At 38.5% G+C, this 21,006-nt stretch overlaps 1 protein-coding gene across 28 annotated transcripts in view; it reads right to left on the bottom strand.

Annotated features, from left to right (window-relative positions):
• The window catches only part of DLG2 (discs large MAGUK scaffold protein 2), a 961,231-nt gene that overhangs the window by 96,181 nt on the left and 844,044 nt on the right, over window positions 1-21,006 (bottom strand). For all 28 annotated transcript variants that reach the window (XM_071732357.1, XM_071732283.1, XM_071732535.1 and 25 more), the window contains one exon: window positions 928-1,042. In XM_071732357.1, the coding sequence (XP_071588458.1) occupies window positions 928-1,042 (115 nt within the window). The remainder of the gene's footprint in view (window positions 1-927; window positions 1,043-21,006) is intronic.

Below are 21,006 nucleotides of genomic sequence, written 5' to 3'. Positions count from 1 at the left end.
TAGCCTTAATTGGATCTCTGCAATGTTATCACCTGAATTAGCTCCCCCATGAACAATTATCACTGCCTGGAGGCTGACAAATTGCTTCCCTCTACTTGATGATTGTCAGGAATTTCAAATTATATGCTGAGCATGGGGGGAAAAAATGAAAATGAAAAGCCTAGAGAAGCATAATTATTAAGACTATTAAAGTATTTGGCACAGAGTCCCATAGTCTCCAGGAGTGCCAAAAGGCAGGAGTGACAGCAAGAACTTTGCTAGGGGCAATTGGGCAGTCTTTCACCTCGCAATGACTGTGGCAATAGACTTGCACAGTCAAAGAAAAGATATAAACACTGCTAACCCTTGGCTCACAGGCAGTTCCTGTGCTATTCACTACTGCTTTTAAGCTATGTACACCAGCCTGTTTATCATCTCATCTGCATATTTGATCTTGGGAGGTAGATGGTAGCTTCTTTGTAGCATAGATTGATAGAAGGGTAAGCATAAGCAAGGGGAGAGCAGCAGATTGTCATGCATTTCCAAGTGCACATAACAGTCCTTGCTTTGTAACAACAAGGTCTTGGGCAATAAGTGATCTTTATGAGAAGAATCATTCCATGTCTGGGCCAGACCTCACACAGAAATGCAACGTGTCCCTACATGACAGTATTCATCTCAGATCTCAAAAAAACTGACAGCTGGTAAGAAATCTTCATGTCATCAAATCAAATCAGTATAAAAGTATAATGTTCTTTGAAAGTGGCTTGAAATGACTGGATTAAGCACTAGGGCTTTATCCAGTTTTCACATTAATGATGCTGATTGATGCATTCCTCAGTTCAGTTCAATACAGTTCCTCAAGCCTCTTCCGAAACCACACACATAAGTCAGGGTTAGACAAGGAAGCTGCTGATATGTTCCCAAGACAAAACTCTCTCTCCTTACCTGACATACAGTGACCTCTTCTGATTAGTCCTCAGGGAACCAGACCCAGAACTCATGCTGTGATTCATCATCTGCTCACGCAGGTCATGGATTTTTGCCTCAAACCGAGCGTACTCTAAGGAGATAAAAAAAAGCAGAGAATAAAGATATTTTAGTTTTCTTGACCTATATAATCATTAGGGCTGCTAAATGCAAATTAATGTTAAATTAATGAGCATAAGGCATGTCCTGAAAATTGAGGTCTAGCAGAAACTTGCATTAATATATTACCTCAGGTAAACATATGCCCTTTCTATTGTGGTGCCCTTTTATTGTGACATGTGAAAAGTCAGATAGCTAGATCGTCTGTCCTGAGTTTCAGGGAAGGAAAGGAGGCTTAAAGTGTGTTACCAAATATCCTTTGTTCTATAAAAAGGATGATGAAAGCTGTTTCCCACTATATCATTTCTCCTTCCAAACAATGAGATACCTTGTTAAGGGCAGTGGGATGATGCACTGAAGTTACTAATGAGTCAAGCATTTAGTGTAAAATCCCACTGAACTGAAGGAGATATATCAAAGTCTAATTATCCCTGAAGCAGATGTGAAATTCTTGTCTGACCAGTAAACCACCTTATTTACCCAGCCCACTGGGGACTGGGCTCTGCTTCTTTTAAATAAGTGGATCCATAGCTGGATCTTAGGGGGACTGATCCCAGAAACTTCAGACCTCTTTAAGCTGTATAAGAATGGCACAAAACCACTATCCACACCTTGTTCTCCTTCATACCTCTTCCTGTAGCTTTCTCTGCTGCCCAGCACCATGGGACCAGTGCTAGGGTAAGGTTTCAGCTAGAGGTGTATTATTTGGCCAGGGTCCCATTTCAAATGACAAATCCCTTTACTGCCTGGTCAATGGTCCCTCCTGCTGTTATACTCCCCTTGCTCTGTGTGCTAATGAGCTGAGTTGTGGTTTGCAAGAGGAAAAGTTGAAGTTTTGGAGACAGCCTCTAATTTGTCAAAACTAGCAAACAAAAGGCAATGCTCCAGCAACACAGAGTCATAATTCAACATAAACCCGGGAAAATACCAACATGAGCTAGAAGACTAACTTGAGGGGATGTACAAACCCCATTTCAGTAAGTCAGTGCCACTTTGAAGGTTAAGATGTTGCAGATCAGGATATCAGGAAAGAGAAGAAGATGTTCCCTGGACCTCAGGTCTACATTTCTCCACAGCAAGTCTGGAGCAGAAGTGATACCAGCAGGCAATGTTTCCTTCCTTAAAGGATGGAGGTACATCCCACCAGATCACACCACCTCCCAGTGCAAGCAAATCAATCTTTACTGTGCATTTATAACCCACTGGTCTGCTCCCTGATTGTTGCTGTTTGAGTTACGTGAGGCTGCTGTAAGACAGCAATACTCTTATTTTCTCCTAGCAGAAATCTCAGCATTATTTTTGTTTGATCATTTGCCACTCACACTGGCTCAGTTCCCAAAAGTCTAGATGCTTTGCAACAACAACATATTCATTTTATTCAGTGCCCTTTAACTTTTCATTGGATCTGACCTTCCCAGAATCCCACATTTTGCACAGACACTCGCCACCTTCAAGCTGGCATAGCAGAGTTGTTCGATTTGGGTTTTGTGCTTGTTTGTTTGGGTTTTTTTTCCTGTTTTTCTTTGCCAATCTACTGGAAGGTGTCCCTGCCCATGCAGGGGGGCATAGAAATAGATGATCTTTAAGATCCTTTTCAACCCTAGCCAGGGTTGGATTTCTTCATGCATTTTAATTACCTTTCCACTGAGCTGCTTTGGGCATTACCTGCTCAGTCTGCCACATGACAGTGGTTACTTTGCCAGTCAGCTGGGAACCACTTCTGTAGTACGAGACTCTTCAGGCTTCCCACATAGCTATGACTTCACTGACTGCAACTGGAATTATGTGTGTCAGGAGAAGAGACACTCTGACACGCAGACTGTATTTCAGATTTATTCTGTAGCTTGTTTCTTGCTCATTTCTTTCACCTAGAGTACATCTTTAAACTTCTAAGTTATTTAAAAGCCAAAATACTCAGTGGAACTAAGGCTCCTGCAAACCTGTGTTGTTTTTTAAAGTGAAGTTTAGTTTTGAAGTGTTTATCCCAGTGTAGGATTTAAGTTTGCTCTATGTGAGTCGTATTTGTTCTACTCCTCCTGCTCCAGAATTTATTAAATTTCATTATAAAAATTTAACATTTCATCTTGGCAAGTAGGAAAGGTGATGTTAAAACCAAAAGGCTTCCATGTCTCTTCCTCCTACAGTGTCAGTCCTCTGCATACAGACAGAATACTACAGTTTTACTGATTGTTACAAGGTCTCTTCATGTGTGGTAGATACACTGAAGAAGACAGTAAACATAGCATAATTCTGTTTATTTAATGTTTTACACCTGGGAGAGGACAAAGATATGAACGATTTACATCAGAGCAGCTGTAATGGCAGCTTTCCCTTTAATAAGCAACCAAATCCCAGGCAGATTCTATGTGGGAGTAACTCCCAGATTTAGACACCAATCTGGAGTGTGAGAAGACAGGACTGAAAATCTGACTCTCTAGCACAGCATCCAGCTATTTGCAACTTGAACACCAGCTCATGAGATTCTCAAATGACTACAGCTTGGTCAGGTGATATTAAAGCTTCTGCTCTGACTTTAGAGCACTCTTGTAATTTAACTGATTTTAAATGTCTGTAAATTTATTCTGAATTTTAATAATTTATCCTTTTAGACATTTTGAAACCACAACACCTCTGAAAAATTGTCCAATAAGTGTGTGGTGGATATTCAGAGTTCAAGTTCTAGCTCCCTGTTTGATATTTAAAATTCTGAAGTACTAATGACAGTTCTGTTACTTCATGTTCTCTTAGTTCTCCTACTGATGCCAAGATACTACAGTGATGGCTGCATTTACAATATGAACAGAAAAAGGAAGAGTGATGCTCCATTTCTGCCATCAGAACTGCTATGACTTTTTTCCCCACTGGGAAAAAAATCCTTTTTTTCTTAACACTTTTTTATATATGGGGTCCTTATGGAGGAGCAGCTTCCTAAACAGCTTTGCTTTTGCTAGATGTGAATAAGTAGCATACCTAAAGTCCAGAAAAACACTTTATGCTTCCTTCAAATTCAGCACTGAATCTAAATATCACACTTTCAAGGCTCCTGCACAATTAAAAAGGCACTGAGGCCATGACATACTGACCAAAAATACAGTTAAAGCCACTTCTTTAATTTCACACCATTTAAAGAAAGGGAGAATGAAGAACAAGTTGCTGCCAGAACGCACTATTGGCAAAAAAAAGCTGGTTCAGAATTGCTTTAAACTTGAAGAGAGGGGATTTAGGTTAGACATTAGGAAGAAATACTTCACTGTGAGGGTGGTGAGACCCTGGCACAGGTTGCCCAGGGAAGTTGTGGCTGCCCCCTCCCTGGAAGTGTTTAAGGCCAGGTTGGATGGGGACTTGCACAGCCTGGTCTGTGGGAGGCAGGGGGCTGGAACCAGATGATTTTTAAGGTCCCTTCCAACCCAAACTATTCTATGACACTTTGCTAATTATTGCTGGGGTCAGACATGATGATATAATGGTTTGTTCTGGCCTGTGGCCCTGGAAGTGTTGCTGTAAAAAACAGAGCAGATAAGATGGAGGGAGATATTTGTTTATACTCCACTTTAGAACTTCACAAGTCTATTTTACTTCTATTTTTCACTTTCAAGCATATACAAAAGATTGCAGCATTGATTGAATTTAGAGAACACGGTAACAAAAAACCCCGATCTTACAAATATAGTTAAGTAACTGAAATGCTGATGTAATATACAACAGTGAAAATAATAGTTCAGCACCACTTTATTAGCCTGAATGCTTTTAGTGCTGGCACCTTGAGAGACATAGCAATGCTTTCTGTCAGCAGGTATCAAAATTTCCTTTCCTGTGTGATCCAGGATCATCACTGTTTGCTTCTAGATGATAACAGATTTCCTAATTGCTGCTTTTGTGCTTCTCAAATAATGCACCTCTAACCCACTTCAGCAAATGATGAAGCAGTGATTGCTATAATGCAAAAGGGAGGTTGGGAAAGGCAGCATATTTCTCTTGGGCTCTGTCAGACGGTGAAAGAAAAGTAAAACTCAAAGTGTCTGATTTTAACAGACCACACTGCTTAAAAAAAAACAAAACCAAAAAAACTAGGAAGGCATTAGAGACAGAATTTTATCACCGCAAAAAGTGTGTGTCAAATTTATGTAAATATTTTTCTCCTCCATTTATCAAATCTCTTGAATGAATGCTTTAAGATTTAAAATAACAGAATGTATTTATTCCTACAGTGAGTGTTTTACACTTCTGCCCTTTGCCCATAGTGTTGTCACTGCTGTTTTACATGTGGAGGTCTGAAAGAAAGGTCAACAGGCCAGCATCAAGACATCAAGACTTCAGAGGACTGGGAATGATTCTTGATTTTCTAAAGAGATGGTGGCAGCCTGGGTGAATCAGAACAGTAAGTTCCAACAACTAAGGCAAAGATAGATGCTAGTCTTAACATTGTTTCTTTGGCTATGCATGACAGGTACCTAGCATCACAGAACTCTGGGAGCTTTTGAAACTACTGGAACACACATAAAAAGTGAAAAAGTGTGCAAAAAGATGTGAAATGCTACTAAATTTTTGTTAGCACTTTATGTCTTCTTTTTACAGTTGGGTCTTTGTTTTTGTTTCAGTTTTTGCTGTAAGTACTCTGACTGCTGTTTTTAGATACTAGGAGTTCAATCCCTTAGCAGTCTGAAGTTGCAAGCAATCACAAAGCAGGTTAATGATGGTGAAAAATCTTTGTGGTCTGTGGAAATTTCTGATGAAAGAAAGAAAGAAAGAAAGAAAGAAAGAAAGAAAGAAAGAAAGAAAGAAAGAAAGAAAGAAAGAAACAAACAAACAAACAAACAAACAAACAAACAAACAAACAAACAAACAAAACCAAACTATGGTTAGGTACAGTTCACTGTACCTTTGCTGCCTGCATCTTCCTCTGCCACATCTGTTGCTTGCCATTGCCAGGGACAAAGTTCTGGAAAAGGCTGCTTTTGGATCTCATATTATCTGGCAAATGCTATACTTTTAATACATTCAAAAGATCAGCTGGATTTAATGTCAGATAAATTAATCACTTGACAGGAAAAATGCACTCAATTCTGATGTCATCAATAGCAATGCAAGAGTGTGCATGATTTACTGGAGAAAGTGTTGCTCAAAAGGCATCTTTACATTCATGATGCATTGAGCAACAGAAAAAATTATGCTGCTACTTCTTATCAGTCATGTAACTCCCCTGAGCTCACTCAAAGGAAATGAAAAACACAGATTTCAGTACAGAGGAGAAGATACATTTACACTTTATAAGTTTTTATTAGTTTGAATCTATCTGCTTGTTTTTATTGGAATGTTTTCAACACATCTTTTCAGGAACCTTCCAAAAATAATTACACAGGCATATTTACTGATTTTACTCATTGCTTTGACCTTTAAAACTTCAGCACAGTAGCACTATTAATGTCTCTGTTCTTTGTTATTGGTTAGTTGTTTTCCTTTACCAATATACAAGTATTTACTCTTATGCCTGTCTTCTAATTAAAAATTCACCCTGTATATTTGTCCTGTGGCTGGCCTCATTACCTCAGCGTCACCACTAACTTCATTTTCATTTGCTTTATTACTGAACATAATGCTTCTTCCATCTGTTTCACCATTAGATACAGCCCTCATATTGGTTCAGTTGTGAATATAAATGCACCTGAAAAGATATCTTCCTCACATGTTATATTCAGAAGACTAATATTATGCTCTGTTCTTAGTCACTGGGAATATAATTCCAATCCAAATTAGTCTCTGGAAGCTTTAGTTTCAGAGACTTTACGCCTCATAATGAAAAGAGATGTACTAAAATAAATCAAGCTATTAGTGAGTGACAAGGACTTTGTGTCCCACTGAGGTGTTAATCTGCCTGTTCCCTTAAAGCCTATCCTTGGTTTATGAAGCGTCAGCCTGAACTTTGTCAGCTGGGAATTTCTAGCAGCTTCTTCCAACCATTGAAGAAAACCACAAGCAACTCAAAAACGTACAAAAAGAACCCTTCCTTCTCTCTCAATATCCGAACCTTTTTCCTGCACAGAATTAACCTATTCTCAAAAATTTATCACGCCCTTTGCTTGAACCGATCCACTCCAGAACTCAACAAGACTTTCCCACAACTTTGTGTGTTTGCATGTCCAAGAAGGAGCAAGGCAAATAAAGAGCAGAGAGTCAGATCTGAAACAACCATATAACAACACATGGTCTGCCTTGGCAGCACAGTGTGAAATCTTGGAAAATTTGGGCACATCACCCCAGGCATCCAACTTGCACAGCCACACTTGCCCAGCAGAGCAGCATATGTCTCATTAACCTTGATAGCTTTGTAGGAGGAACTGTTTTGTATAGTGCAGAAATACTTCCAGATATGCCTGGTGTTTCAGGCATAAAATGATTCAGTTAAGGTGAAAAAAAAAAACCCCTAAAAAAAAAAATCCTCCCTGTACTGGAATACTCTTTAACAAACATTTATGCAGGACATTTCAAGAGAACAAAACCTACTTTCTATCAATAGCTAGGCTAATTAATTATGATATTTCATTACTTCAGGCAAGTAGTGCAGTACCCTCCCTCATTCAATTTCCACAATTTCCTGTCCAAAATTATTTTCCTGGGGCAATTGTTACTTATTATTTTTGCTTTGTTGCTTCTTTGTGTTTCTGCTTTTTACCAAGAGTAGTTCTCTTTATTGAAAATTGAGCATATTATACTGATTAGCCACATCCTTTTAACGATGATGTTGGCTTAGCCTGCTTCCAGCTCTTATAAACACGCATTGACAGGAGGAAACAAAACACAGAGCTGACCTCTTCTAGAGTGTCTTAGGCATGGGAAAAAAGGGAAGCCATTTGATGACCTTGACTAACCCTGCATTGACACCAGACAGACACTCCTCTTTTTCAGACTCTGTTGGTAAGTGATTCCTACCTGCCTCCAGCTGTTAATAAATTTCCTCATTCCAAAGGTCTCCTGAGTAGCCCCAGGTACCAGCTACACGGCTCATGTGAGTTTTCCCAAATACCTTTCAATAAGAATGTAGTCTATTTACACTAACCTGAGCCTGACTAATGCAGATTGGAAAACAGACACAAAACTGCCTGAAAAAGTGAAGAGGGCAGGAAACAGTGATGACAGAGCTGGGAGCAGACTAATCCAGGTGGTATCTTCCTCAGCACTGTTGTATGCAGAACATGCCACCTTGTACTGAACCATGCTGAGAAAAGAAAATCCTACAATCCTACTTCATCAGGTAGGATTCCTGCCTAGGAACTGAACAAGAATCCTTTTGAAATCAAACTGGAACAGTAGACCAGTCTGACCTGCCTGATTTTCAGACAAAAATGAAAAAGTCACTGCTAAATCAGGAATCAAAGCTCATAGGTGAACTTTTATAAAAACTTACACAAAAGCCTTTGCAGCTAATACATCATATGCCAGTTTTGTACTTAACACACCATGAAGCTATGCTACACTCAGAGTTGGAAGAGGTAAATCAGGGGTTCCTAAAAAACACTTGGTAAAAAAAAAAGTTTCTGAAAAATGGGGTGATGGGGAAACTAATGTGATTTTACTAATTCCATAAACCAACACGAAAGCTGCAGCCTACCATTAAAAAATCCCTGAAAGCAACAACCTACAAATAATTCAAAAATGACAAGCTAACGCAGAAAATTAAATAGTACCAAGAATACCAACAATATCTGGTGTAATTGTTTGTATAACAAGAGAGCCTGACAGATTAGCAAAAGCAAGGAGATCAGAAGAACCATCAGTAATGCAACCAGAATCTTGGAAGTGTTAACAAAATAAACATGGCTATACCTCATTGGGTTTAATTGTTTTGCTACTATGATTAATACCCTTTGCTAACACTGATAATAATACCATTATTAAGTTATTCACTCCCTGACTTCAAAATCTGCTAGGTAAGAATTACCTTTCCCTGTAACCTTCATTTTCCTATACTCAGCTGTGCTTTTATTCCTGACAAGGATATCTTCAGCCATCTCCTAAAGCTGTCTGGGACATGCTATTGAATTAAAATGAAGAGCTAAGCAAAGACTGGAAAAAAACTATTCATTTTTACAATTTAAAAAACCTAAAAATGTTTTAAGAAAATCCCATGTCATGAACAAAAAAAGAAAGGAAAGAAATGGATAAAACTATTCCCATGTGTGTATTGATCTTTTCTAAGAGGTAATATTGAGAGCAGCTGCAGAGTTATATTTAGTTTGCTAGAGCTCCCTGATTAAGGCAGATTACAGCTTGTAATACAAATAGGTAATAGGAAATGGTTGAGCACATTACAAGCCTGAATGAATTTAAACAATACATACATTACCTCAGAATAACTCATACTCCTTGAATGCCTCTCTGCTTATTATAAGAAATATTTTGATAACTGTAGTTAGATATATAGGCTGCTAACATATATGTTGTGCATTTGACCACTAATTATATATATAGAGGATATAGCTGATAGTCTAGAGGCTCTGAAATGCTGATTAACTTTATCAGCAGATCATGCAAAAATGGAATTAATGCCTGAAAAATCAGTGTGATCCCAACAAATACCTTGCAATTACTGCTGATAGGCTGAGCTCATCATTCACAGAACCACAGAAAAACACCTTTATGGTATAACAGACTTAGCTGGGAAGGGTCTTCTTAATCAAATCCAGTTCCTGCTTTTGCAGAAAATCAAACTCTAAAATACTGTGCATTAACTGTTCCAAGTTTAACTGTTCTATCTTACAGTTAGTTCAATTTTGGCATTTCATAACTGTTGGAATACTAGACACAGAATACAGTCCTGAAATCGTTGGACTTATTCTTTTAACTAAATGCAGCTGAAGCCTACTCATTGGCTTTTGCACCAACACAGTTCTTGTGTGTAAATTGCTCTTTTCCTTTATATATCGATTCTTGTGACAGATTTATAGAGAGAGCACAGTTTCACCTACCGATCTCCATTTTGCTAAATAAACAATTCAATCTTTGCTTCAGTCTTTTCCAGTTTGCTTGTCTCGTCTCTAGCTAGTTTGTGTTTTTTTTTAATTCTTGTTACAATGTTTATCTACATCTTCACTGGCTTATATAGCAGTGTCCTATATAATGCAGTATCAAATGACTTCCTGAAAAATTAGACCTATTGCCTCAATCATATTCCTCCTTCTATAAATAAAATATATTATCAAAAAGACTGATAGCAAGAAAACTGGCCTGTCTATACTGTATTACTTTTTTATCCCCTTTTGACATACAGCCCTGTTTTTAAAGCTGTCTTCTAAAGTATCCTTCTACATACCACTGAGGAGAGACTTCTGCATCTCCAGAGCTGTTGAATGCACATCATTCACTTGCCTCCTCTGCTGATGGACACTATAGGTGTCATTTTCCAGATAAAGCCCTATCTGCAGTAGAACAGATAGTATTTGAGAGGCTCTTCCTACTCCCTCTGCCAATTTTCCAGTATTCTGTGCAGCTAGGTCTGTTTAACAGCACAGCAACATTTTCCAGTTATTATCCCTCCCATCACTGATCCTGTGTACTATGTAAACTGTTTTATTGCATTACAGCCTGTCTAATGAGTGAAAACTGAAAAAGCAAAGTTTATTTGCATTAAGTCCTTCGAGGTTTCTTTCTACAGCATCTTCATCAAATCAATACCTCCAGTGATTTTGTTCAACTCAGGTGTGCCAGACCCACAGACTTTAGTTAAAAAAAAAGATCAAGGTCAATCTTACAGAAAGCAGAAGAGCTTTGCTGTCTCCCTGCTCTGCTGGTGAGCCATGCTCCAAACAGGGCTAAGTAGCAAATGGAAGTGCTGAAAACTTCCCACCTGATATCCAGGCTTATATTCTTCCATGATTCTGACAAGCATCCTAGAATAAGAATGACAGCTTCAACAGCTTTTCCCAAGCACCAGCCATTTTTTCTCAGGAGCAGGGGAATGCTTTGTTATAATAACCTCGTACGTACTATTGGCTTATCAGTGCTTTACACTACCTTACAGGAAGTCAATTCAATGCATATATAGATATTTCATTGAATTCAAACACACATAAAGAATGGAGATATATATACATATGTATATATATGGAAAGCATAAAGAGGGAGCGAGAGAAAAGGGGCTGGGTCAAGTGCAAACTATTTGCTGGTACAGACTTTTCCCACAGTTGCCAGCCTACAGCTACTGACAGCAGTTGGACTGCAGAGCCATATGCTCCCTTCAAAAGCAAATTCTTTTAGAACTATTTTCAGTAGGGAAATCATAATTTTAAATACAGTGACAGTTTTTCATGACTGCACTCGATGGCTTTACACTAAGATTTATCTGACATCTGCAGACTACTTTTTCCTGTCCTGAAGTGGTCGTTGACAAAACCAGTGATAGTTTGTAGAATTTACTTGACACTGTACAGCCTTGGTAGTCTGGTCTCTCCACAGCTCTCTGATTTTCTGCTTCTCTACTTGTTCAGGATGATCCAGGTAGGAAAAAACATTAAAGATGAACCCTTCACTTACACGATTAAGCAGCTTTTACCACTGATAAATGTCATAAATAGCTTTCAGAGACAGTTTGGGTAGGAATGGTAAAAACACATAAACATTTATGGAATTACTTGAAGAATCAAGAAGTAAAAAATTAAGTTTCCTATGCACACTATTCTAGGAAAGAGATATACTCAGATCAAGTGAGGGACTCAGGTGAGACTGTCTCAGAGTGCACTTTGGTCTGGGATTTGTGTTCAAGTTCCTATATGTTGTCTGCACTGGGGCAACTGACTGCACTTTCTGAAGCAAATGGAGATCATTTAGCTCAGACAGCAATGACAAAAGATTGTATCAAATTGCACTGCCTCACATTTTCCAAGGGAAAAGCAGCACACTCTAGAAGAGGTGCCAGACATCAGAAACCTGGGACTGGAGCATGAGCCTGAGCTCAGAAGAGGAGACAAAGAGGTGGCCAGAGAGGGAGCAGAAAGGCCTTGGGGGCTATAAATCACAATTATATATTTTTACAGACGTTTGTCTAATTCGTTCTTTAAAATCTCCAGGGATGGAGATACTTTGACCACTATAAATGGCCTATTCTGGTGCTTTACACTCCTTTCTGTAGCTCCATTTTCTACTAATGTCTCATCTAAAGTTTTTTTTTGCCGCTTTTTAAGACTGTTCCTCCTAGCTCACAATGAATACAAAAAAAAAAAAACCAAAAAAAAACCCCAATATGGCAAACTGTAATACATCAAAACTAACACTATAGTAAAATTACAGAAAAAAATCTGAAAAAGTATTAGCTCAATTAAATAGGTAATCAGGTTTTGGAAGTGAAAACCTTTTGAAAAAGTCTGCAGGAGGCAGAACTGAGATCTATAGAAAATGGTTGTATACCAATTGGGACAGATGAAGCTCATTACTGCCAGTGACCTATATGCTATAAAATGGGTTAGTATTGCTACAAAAACCTTTTCAGTGTGTTCCTGTAATTAGCACAAAAGTATTATTATTGTAATTAACTGAATCCCCTAGTACCCAGTGCAGTGTTCATGGCTGTAAGCAGGTTAATGTGAAAATTAATTTGTGCCAATCCACAAAAAAACACTGGTGCCCAAAGTTATCCGGCTGCAGTGGCATTTTGTAGAGTTACAGTTTTCCTGTTGACTTGCACAAAGCATAGAAGCTTCAAGAATGTCACACAAACCCATCCTGGCTTTCACTTGTGATAAAATTCTCATGATGCTGCTTGATCTTCTTTGGATAAATTTATAATGAAATTCACTTCTACGGAAAGCAGCAAAGTCCTAGCTCTGTACATAGAAATTAATGGGATAAAAGACTTGGGCAGCTTCTTTAGTGCGTTTGAGGGGGCTGGTTAGTCTCAGCACAGACCCTTCTCCAGCAGGAGTAACTTTTTCATCTATGTTTCACTTCTAAGGCAAATTATGGTCCTGCATACACATCTCCAAGAGAGAAGACAAAAAAAACCCATCTCTCATAAACAAAACCTTAAGTGCAAGAGACTGCAGGAAAATTCAGAGGGACTTGCATTCCCCTCTTCTTAGTCACAGATGAGATAGGAAAATAATAAAAATCCACTACCTGGAGGACTGAAAGAAGTCAAGGTAGAAGTCAAGCTAAATAAGGAGTGGCTCGGTGTCAAGGGACAGGAAGAGAAAAGATAAGTGATTTGTGTGCCTGCTGTATTTTATTCTTCCACTTAAAAATAATGCCTTGCAGAGGACAGAAAATTTCTGTCCCCTGTTAACATTAGGCTGAAGAAACACTGTCATCACCTGCCAGTGTAATAGGGCAAATTAAGCTTCACAGCTTGACCCAAGCTGTCCTGTAGCTGTAACTACTTGTGCACTGTGACTAGACAAGCCAGACAGTGACTAGATAAGCCAGGAATGGATAATTAAGGTTTCTTTGGTCTCTTTTCTGCAGTCTGTTATAAATTAAACTTTTGCAACTTGCCTCACTCACCTTTCTTCAAAGGGCCACAGTACTCTGTGATTGTTTTTATGGATATCTAAGAACCATCACTCCTTCAGTTTAAAGCTGCAGTCTTTGGCCGTCCTCCTGCAGACATACTGCCTCAATAATGTGAAGGAAACAGCTGGATCCTCAAAATTTAGTCCCACTCCTCAATCCCTTCTCGGTCATTGCCTTCCCACCCTGTGCCCTGAGGTGGGCAAGAGTGGGAATTCATGGAGGCTGATTTCAGCCTACTTGGGTTAATCTTTTAGTGACCTTAAACAGCAGCTCAACCACAGCCCTATTTGGGGCCACTGTCCTATAGAGGAGCTTCTCTCTCTCTACTGAACCAGCCTTCCTTGCCCTTGCCAATAACAGCAGCATTTTGTCCCTGCCAAGACCTTTCTGAACCCCCTGAGATCCTTCTCTCTTGACCCTTTCTGTTACAAGAGAAGTTATCTTCACAAAACACTGCATTTTATGGCAAAACTAGCCTGTGTTTCTCTGTCCCCACCACCCCATCAAGTGTCATCTGGGGGTAGATGGCGTGGATTGTTGATGAGACTAGAGTTAAAGATTAGCCCTGATTTTAACAAACATAACAGTGGGGTCAGTGACTCTGGAAAGGTAACAGGTATAAGTGGGTAGAGGAGAGATCTTAACAGCTGTACCAGTCCCTGAAGAGCAAAGAAAACCCACAAGAACCCAGGCTTTGAATTTCCTCCATCCCCTTTGCTACTCCCTGGGCCCATCCATAACCCCACCAGAGGCTCTGGGAGATGCAGATCCCCCTCCTGAATGTTCCACAACTCCCAGTGAACTATGGGTTGGGGAGAACAACTCTATTCCTCCACTTGAAACCTATCCAAGGAGGAAAGAAGTTTGGGGATTAACCACTCCAGATGGAGTTAAAAAGGAGTACCTTGTTCTTTGCCCATTTGGAGTGGTTAATCCCCAAACTTCTTTCCTCCTTTCGGTCATCTGCCTCTCCACTATGCCTTTTAAAGGTTTTTTAAAGAACACAATACAACAACAACAAACCTGCTTTGCCTTTTTGCTCTTTTCTCCTTTTCCCAAAGTCTCCTACACATTCCAGATCTGGCAGGATCATGAGGTTTTTGAAGACAATGTAAATTTATTTTTTTTTATATGCATCTGTTGTTTTTTTTGTTTTGGTTAAGTTTTTTTTTAATTTATTTTTTTCTTTCTTTCTGTTTCCCTAATTTCTACCAGGTATTGAGCTTGCTGGATACAATTTGTCTCCATTTTTTTATCAGATAGCCATCTGAAGGGTGGCCCAGGATGACTTCAGGTACAATTTGCTATCATTACTTTAACTTTCCTTTTCACAAGGCCATTTAGTTGAACGACAATCAAGTTGAGAGAGGCTGAGTTAGGAGTGGAAACTAATGTGAAAAAAGACAGTGAAACAAACTCTTTTCTGTAAAATGTAATGTGAAGCTCTCTGGAATGCAGGCAGGTTACAATGAATCATAGAGTGATTTAGGTTGGAAGAGGCCTTGAAGATCATTTTGTTCGAATCCCCCTGCATGAGCAGGGACAACTCCCACTAGACATGAGTTGCTCAAAGGCTCATCCAACCTGGGCTTGACTGGTTTTGTCAGTTTAATTTTTTAAATACTACTAAATATGTATTGCAAATATGCAAAATTGCAAAATACAATAAATTAACCTTTGTTATTTTAATAAAGGTAAACACAAAGCTGAAAATATTTACTATTTCAAACTTAGAGGATACAGAAAAGGCTGTCCCAACGACACCATAAACACAGCTTTACAATCTTTTATACTCAAGCTTTGAACAGGGCAGAACAGTTTGGTTCATTTACAAAAATAAAAAAAAAAAAAGGGATTTGAAATGACGAGCCCAGTTTGACTTTCATGTGTTAGAAGCTCTCGGTGGAACTGAAGCATTTAAATTGATTGTAATGAGACATTAGCAGACATTATTACTGCAGCAAACCATCCCTGTTTTGAGATGGCTGGCTCAGGAGGCCTCTAAAAGCATCCCAACAGGCAGTGAGTACCACACACTGACAAAGGGAAACAAAACTCAGCTTTTCAGAGCTCTGCCACGCCGCTGGCATCACCGTGTGGCCCTCTGAAGGGCACCTCTAAAGGAGGGCAGCACCTCTCAAAGGGGGGGGAGGGATGCCAAGGGGATTGCACATATGTTTTTAAATACATGCAAATTAATTTCTGCCAGACATTAAAACAAAAAGAATTAAATCTCTAGTTAGGAAGAAAAGAAACCAAATCAAAGCAGACTTCTAAAAGCAGTAATAGTCATTATTACTCACAGATCTGTCAGCAGGATGTGGAAGGTGAATCTATTTTGAGAATTATAAGACTTATCTTGTGACCTCAGCTCCTTCAGTTTCCAAAGCTTCTTTCAACCTTTTCTAGTTTCTGCTTCAGTTTAAATACAATTGAATGAATGACCTATGTCAATTACTCTCTTTTCTCCCTTCATCTTTCTTGATTTCTTTGTTATTGAATTATGACAAAAGCTTGGAATAGTCTTACTTTTACCCTGTTTTCATAAAGCTTGTAAGAATTTCATAACTTTAAAACTGTCATAGATGCTCATCCATGTATATATACATATTTTTGTTTATTCATTCATAGCATTTGCATAACTCAAGTTTCTAAGGCAAGTACACTGAAAAAAAGGATTATGAAATACTCTGAAGAGAAACCATTGCAAATGTGACAGCTGCTAAGAATCACTTTGACTTTCATAGTCCTCCTTCCCCCAGAGGTTACTATCGTTGCTGGCTGAGGATCAGCTGCAGCCTGCTCATGAAGGGCAGAAAAGGCCTGGAGAAGGCAGAATTGCCCTTTGGCAGTTTGATGTCTTGCTCGAAAGCTTGTCAACCTTATTTACATTTTAATTTGCTTGCCAGCCTCTACAAGACTTTATATTTGGATTCTGCTTTATAGTATCTCCTTCATTACAATCACGACCTTTACGTCTTCCCCCAGTACCCTCTGGGGCTGCAGCCCTGGCTTGCTGAGTTATCCACAGGACCAGCAGCAAGAAATGTCAGGCTGAGGATGACATTTATCCAAACAGGTGGCTACTTTTAAGGTAGCCTTTTCTAATTTTTTTTTTTTTAATAATTACTATTATTTCTTGTAAGAGATTAAAGAGTTATATGGGCAATGGTGGCATCCTGCTAAGAGAGAGAGCCAAGGGAAATTGAAATTCCCTTTCCTGTAAGGCAGGAGAAAAAGTAACAACATGCATCACCTGGCAGTGGCTACCTCTGAGAGCAAGTAAGGCAGGAGGGATGAAAGTGGGCAGTAACTGATAACTATTGACAATATTTCTACTGACAGACTTACAACAGAACTTGGCAGAATTATACCCACTGGCTAGTTAAGAGCAGCACTGCTATAAACATGCCCTACTCCAAATAAATCACAGCACAGGCACAGAAGTACAAATAATACATTAGCCCCCAGCCTGCCAAGCTGCTACAAAAACCTGTGGTCTTTCTTACACCCAAAACAATGCCAGCCAAAAGCATACACAGATTATCCAAGGTCTTATGAGAATTATCTCTGTTGCACATTTTGGTCATTACAGAAAAGACATTTGTGAATCTATTTTGATCAAGTAAATCTTTCAAGGCCTCTGAAGCATCCCTGGCACACAGAATGGTGGTTTTGTTGCTGCTGGGTAATCCCAACTATCCAACCCGAATTCACCACCTTGGGATTTGTAAATACAGAGGTATCCTCAGAGTTACAGAGAACACCTTTAGGGATATGAATATTATAAAAAATTTCTAACTCTGTAACTTCTGAATTTTGCTATATAAAGCAATATAAAATTTTAAATAAAGTTTAAAGAAATTTGAAGAATTTAAATTTATATTTTGATTTATAACTAAATTTATATCATATTTAAAGAAATAAAAAAATTATATATGGCTATATAAAATTTTGCCTTATAAAAGAAAATCTTTGCATCTTGTGACTATGAACAACCATTGTGAGAAGGAGGCCAAGGCAGGCTGTACTCTCCAGGGTTATGTGGAGTGCTGTATTTGAAGGGACGGAAGAATTTTTCCTAGGTCAGTTTGTAGGGACAGTAAGACCTGAGTCTCTGCCACATATCTGCTTCCTGGTACCATCTCTGAGTTTTATCAATGCATTTCACAGTATTCCTATAAGGAAACCTGACTTTCCCCTCTCTCTTGATAATCCACTTTAATGAATCATCAGACAATTACACATTAAATAAATATCATCAAGCCTGAGTCAGTGTATGCCAGTCTTTCCAAAGAAATAAATGGGCATGTCATCTGAGCAACACCTTGCCTTGAGAAATTTTACATCTCAAGACTCAATCTCAAACTTTCAGTGGGGTAGCCTTAACAACACAGTGGGTGGAGAAGATGAATGCATTGTGTCTGCAGGGACATCACAACATTTCTTCACTATAATACACACAAAAGACTTGTGTTGGCTTCAGGTTTGAGGAGAACCAAGCTGAAGAGCAATTGTTCTGAATTCTGCATCTCCTCAAACCTGTAGACGGAAACTGACTATTGCACCATTAGTCCTTTCTGTTCCATAAGACAGCACTTGTCTATGATAAAAAAAAAGAAACTGTTTTTTATTTGTTTTTGACTTCTTTGAGTGTTTGACTGGATTGTTTACCACAGGTCAGACACCCTTTATCATAGGGATCTGTCATTGCAAGCACAAAGATACATGGACATGAAATGCCATAATTTCTGGTGGATGACACGATGCTGTCAGCCTGTAATTTCAAGGCTGGAGGTTTTTGTCAATCTCTTTTATTCTTGATATGCCAGAGATTCTTAGCTCAGAGAGCTGACCTAGCAGCAGAATCTGGCCTGGCTATATGATGGCTGAAGACCTGGGAAAGAAACGGATCCACAAAACACTCTGATGATGTCTCTATTTTAAGCCATATCATTATTCATCACAATTTCACTACAGTGTTTTTAAAGCATCAACATGGACAATGACAGGAGAAATAGACAATTCTGGAAGGGCTGTGACATACCATCTACAGCTGAAAATTAAATAAGCTTCTGAAGAGATCCAGGACCAAAGGACCTGGGAACTGTCAGTTGGATGGTACTTCTATCACATTACAAGGCTCAATGCAGCAAGTATGGGAGAACAAGCCCTGCAACAGATCAGAGCCAATTATCAAAGTAATCCCATTTGGCCATAAAAATATCTAGTCATTTAATACTGCTAAGCCTTGTTTGTAATCACAGAGCTTAATGAGAACAACTTAAGTGAGAGGAAAGAAAGGAAATCTCTGGAGTAGAAAGGCTGCTAAAGAGAACATTAACAAATTCAAGTAAATTCGAGGTTTTAACTTCTTTTATATAGGCCATAATCTATTCATAGAGGATATTTTTTTTTAATCAGCCAGCCCAATGCTGAAGCGAGCTTCAAGATTATGAAAGCACACTTTTGTTTTCACACTCTGTGCCATGTAGGCAAGTCTCTCAATTAAGGAAAGCTTTTTTTGTTATTTGAATGAGATTCTGTTTAATTTCTGGCAGGCATATTTCAGAAATAATTACCATCTATAGAAGATGAATCTATAATTCTCATTGCCCACCTGAATTTAAAAGTGAATTTAGATTCCAAGTAAGCATTTGGCAGATCAGAACAAAGAGGGGAAGATATTGGACAAAAGCAGTGTCATTTGATTCAAATATTGAAGAACAAGAATATTTAGCAATGAGTGGAACTAAACAGCTGGGTTGAGTCTGAGAAGTATTTTCAGAATACTGAGGATTCACATGTATTTTTGAGAAGTCTGGCTTCTCCTTGCCATGTCTCAGGCATATTGCATGTCAATCCCTTTTCCCTTTTCCCCCTTCCATTAGGAATTTACAGTATAAGATTTAAGTATAAGTTAAAATCTTTAACATGTAGCACTAATGTCTGCAGCTGACTGAACCATTTTCAAATGTTTGGGGTGTGACATCCAATAGGTAAGAAATACAGAGCTGGTAAATCCCACTGGTGAAATAATGTATGATTCTCATCTTCAGTCCTTTAGAATGCAAAGATCACTAGAATAAATAAAACATTCCACTTAGCTTTACCATTGTCCACTGGTTCACATTATCCTCCCTGATGACAGTGCTGTTGAACAACTAGGTACACCAATATAAAGGTTTAATATCTGGGTATATTTAATATCAAATACCCTGATATTGGCAGTACCCACAGTTGACTATAGGTCTATCAGCATTTTCAAAGCTTTATACAATCCATAAAAAATCATGGAGTATAGAAATGAGTCAACCAGTACTTATAATTGCTGGCATTTAACACCAGAGATGATGACTAAGAATCTATATTTGAAATACCTGGAGCTGGTGGAGTCCAAGTACCAATGCTAGGGAAGAACTAAGCACTACACTTTTGTGAATTAAATACACTAAAATTTATTGCTTGTAGAACTTTCAGGTGAGCGCATAAAACCACATTTATTCTCCAAGTGTACTACACACATATTCAGTTAACTTAAAAAATTAGTTTGGTTTTGATTTGGTTTTCCCTGAATGCAGAATATTGCCATGTTTGGCATTGAGCTTCCTGCCCTTTTATCAGCAGAGGTGGCTGCTTTCACATTTTCAGAAAGAATGTTTAGAAAATTCCCTGGGGCATCATTTTCCATGCTAGGTGTCATGTGTCTCATATACTCAAATATAGTTTGACAGGATTTCAAAAGGTCTTTCCTTTCTGCATTAACCAACCCTACAAAAATTAAGTCGAAATAAAAATGTAGGGAATTAGTATTATAATATCTCAGACGTTTCTCCATTAGAAAAGGAGCTTCACTGTACAAATTCTAAATTAAATGTAGTTTTTATATGGCAGATTATGCTATGTGTCTATATGGCAGTTTATCCAATTTACCTGAAAGAGTGTCACATAGTTTATAATTACATTGCTTTTTATCCAAAAGAATCCTGACGTGTTTCACAGACTTAAGGCAGTACAAATACCATGTATCAATGTAATCCACCTCAAGGGTGTCAGTGACAGTTGCAGAAGTGCTGCAAGTAAATCAAAGACCAGAACAGTGGCTAAATTAAAATGGTGCTTGATCTGCAGATTGAGCAGATTGATTTAACTACAACTTTATATATGGAAGACCTACACACTGTTTCAGATTCAAACTCAGCAAGAAGCTTATCCACCAGAAGACAAAAGGCTGAATCATCCCTCACAGATGTTGACCAGAGGTTAAGGCATTGATTACATTTGTGTTCTCAAGCTGACATTCGATTTGCATGTTTTTAGGTATATGTAAAATCAGAATTAGGTTCCATATGTCTACAGATAAGTGCTTAGGGCTTTACAATTTCCATTACTGAATTGAACGAGTGAGTTTAATATTTGGATTCAAGTTATTTACCTGTG

Source organism: Heliangelus exortis, chromosome 1 (genome assembly GCF_036169615.1).
Source record: "Heliangelus exortis chromosome 1, bHelExo1.hap1, whole genome shotgun sequence".
Classification (NCBI taxonomy): Eukaryota; Metazoa; Chordata; class Aves; order Apodiformes; family Trochilidae; genus Heliangelus; species Heliangelus exortis.
This window is presented reverse-complemented; position numbering and strand designations above follow the sequence as displayed.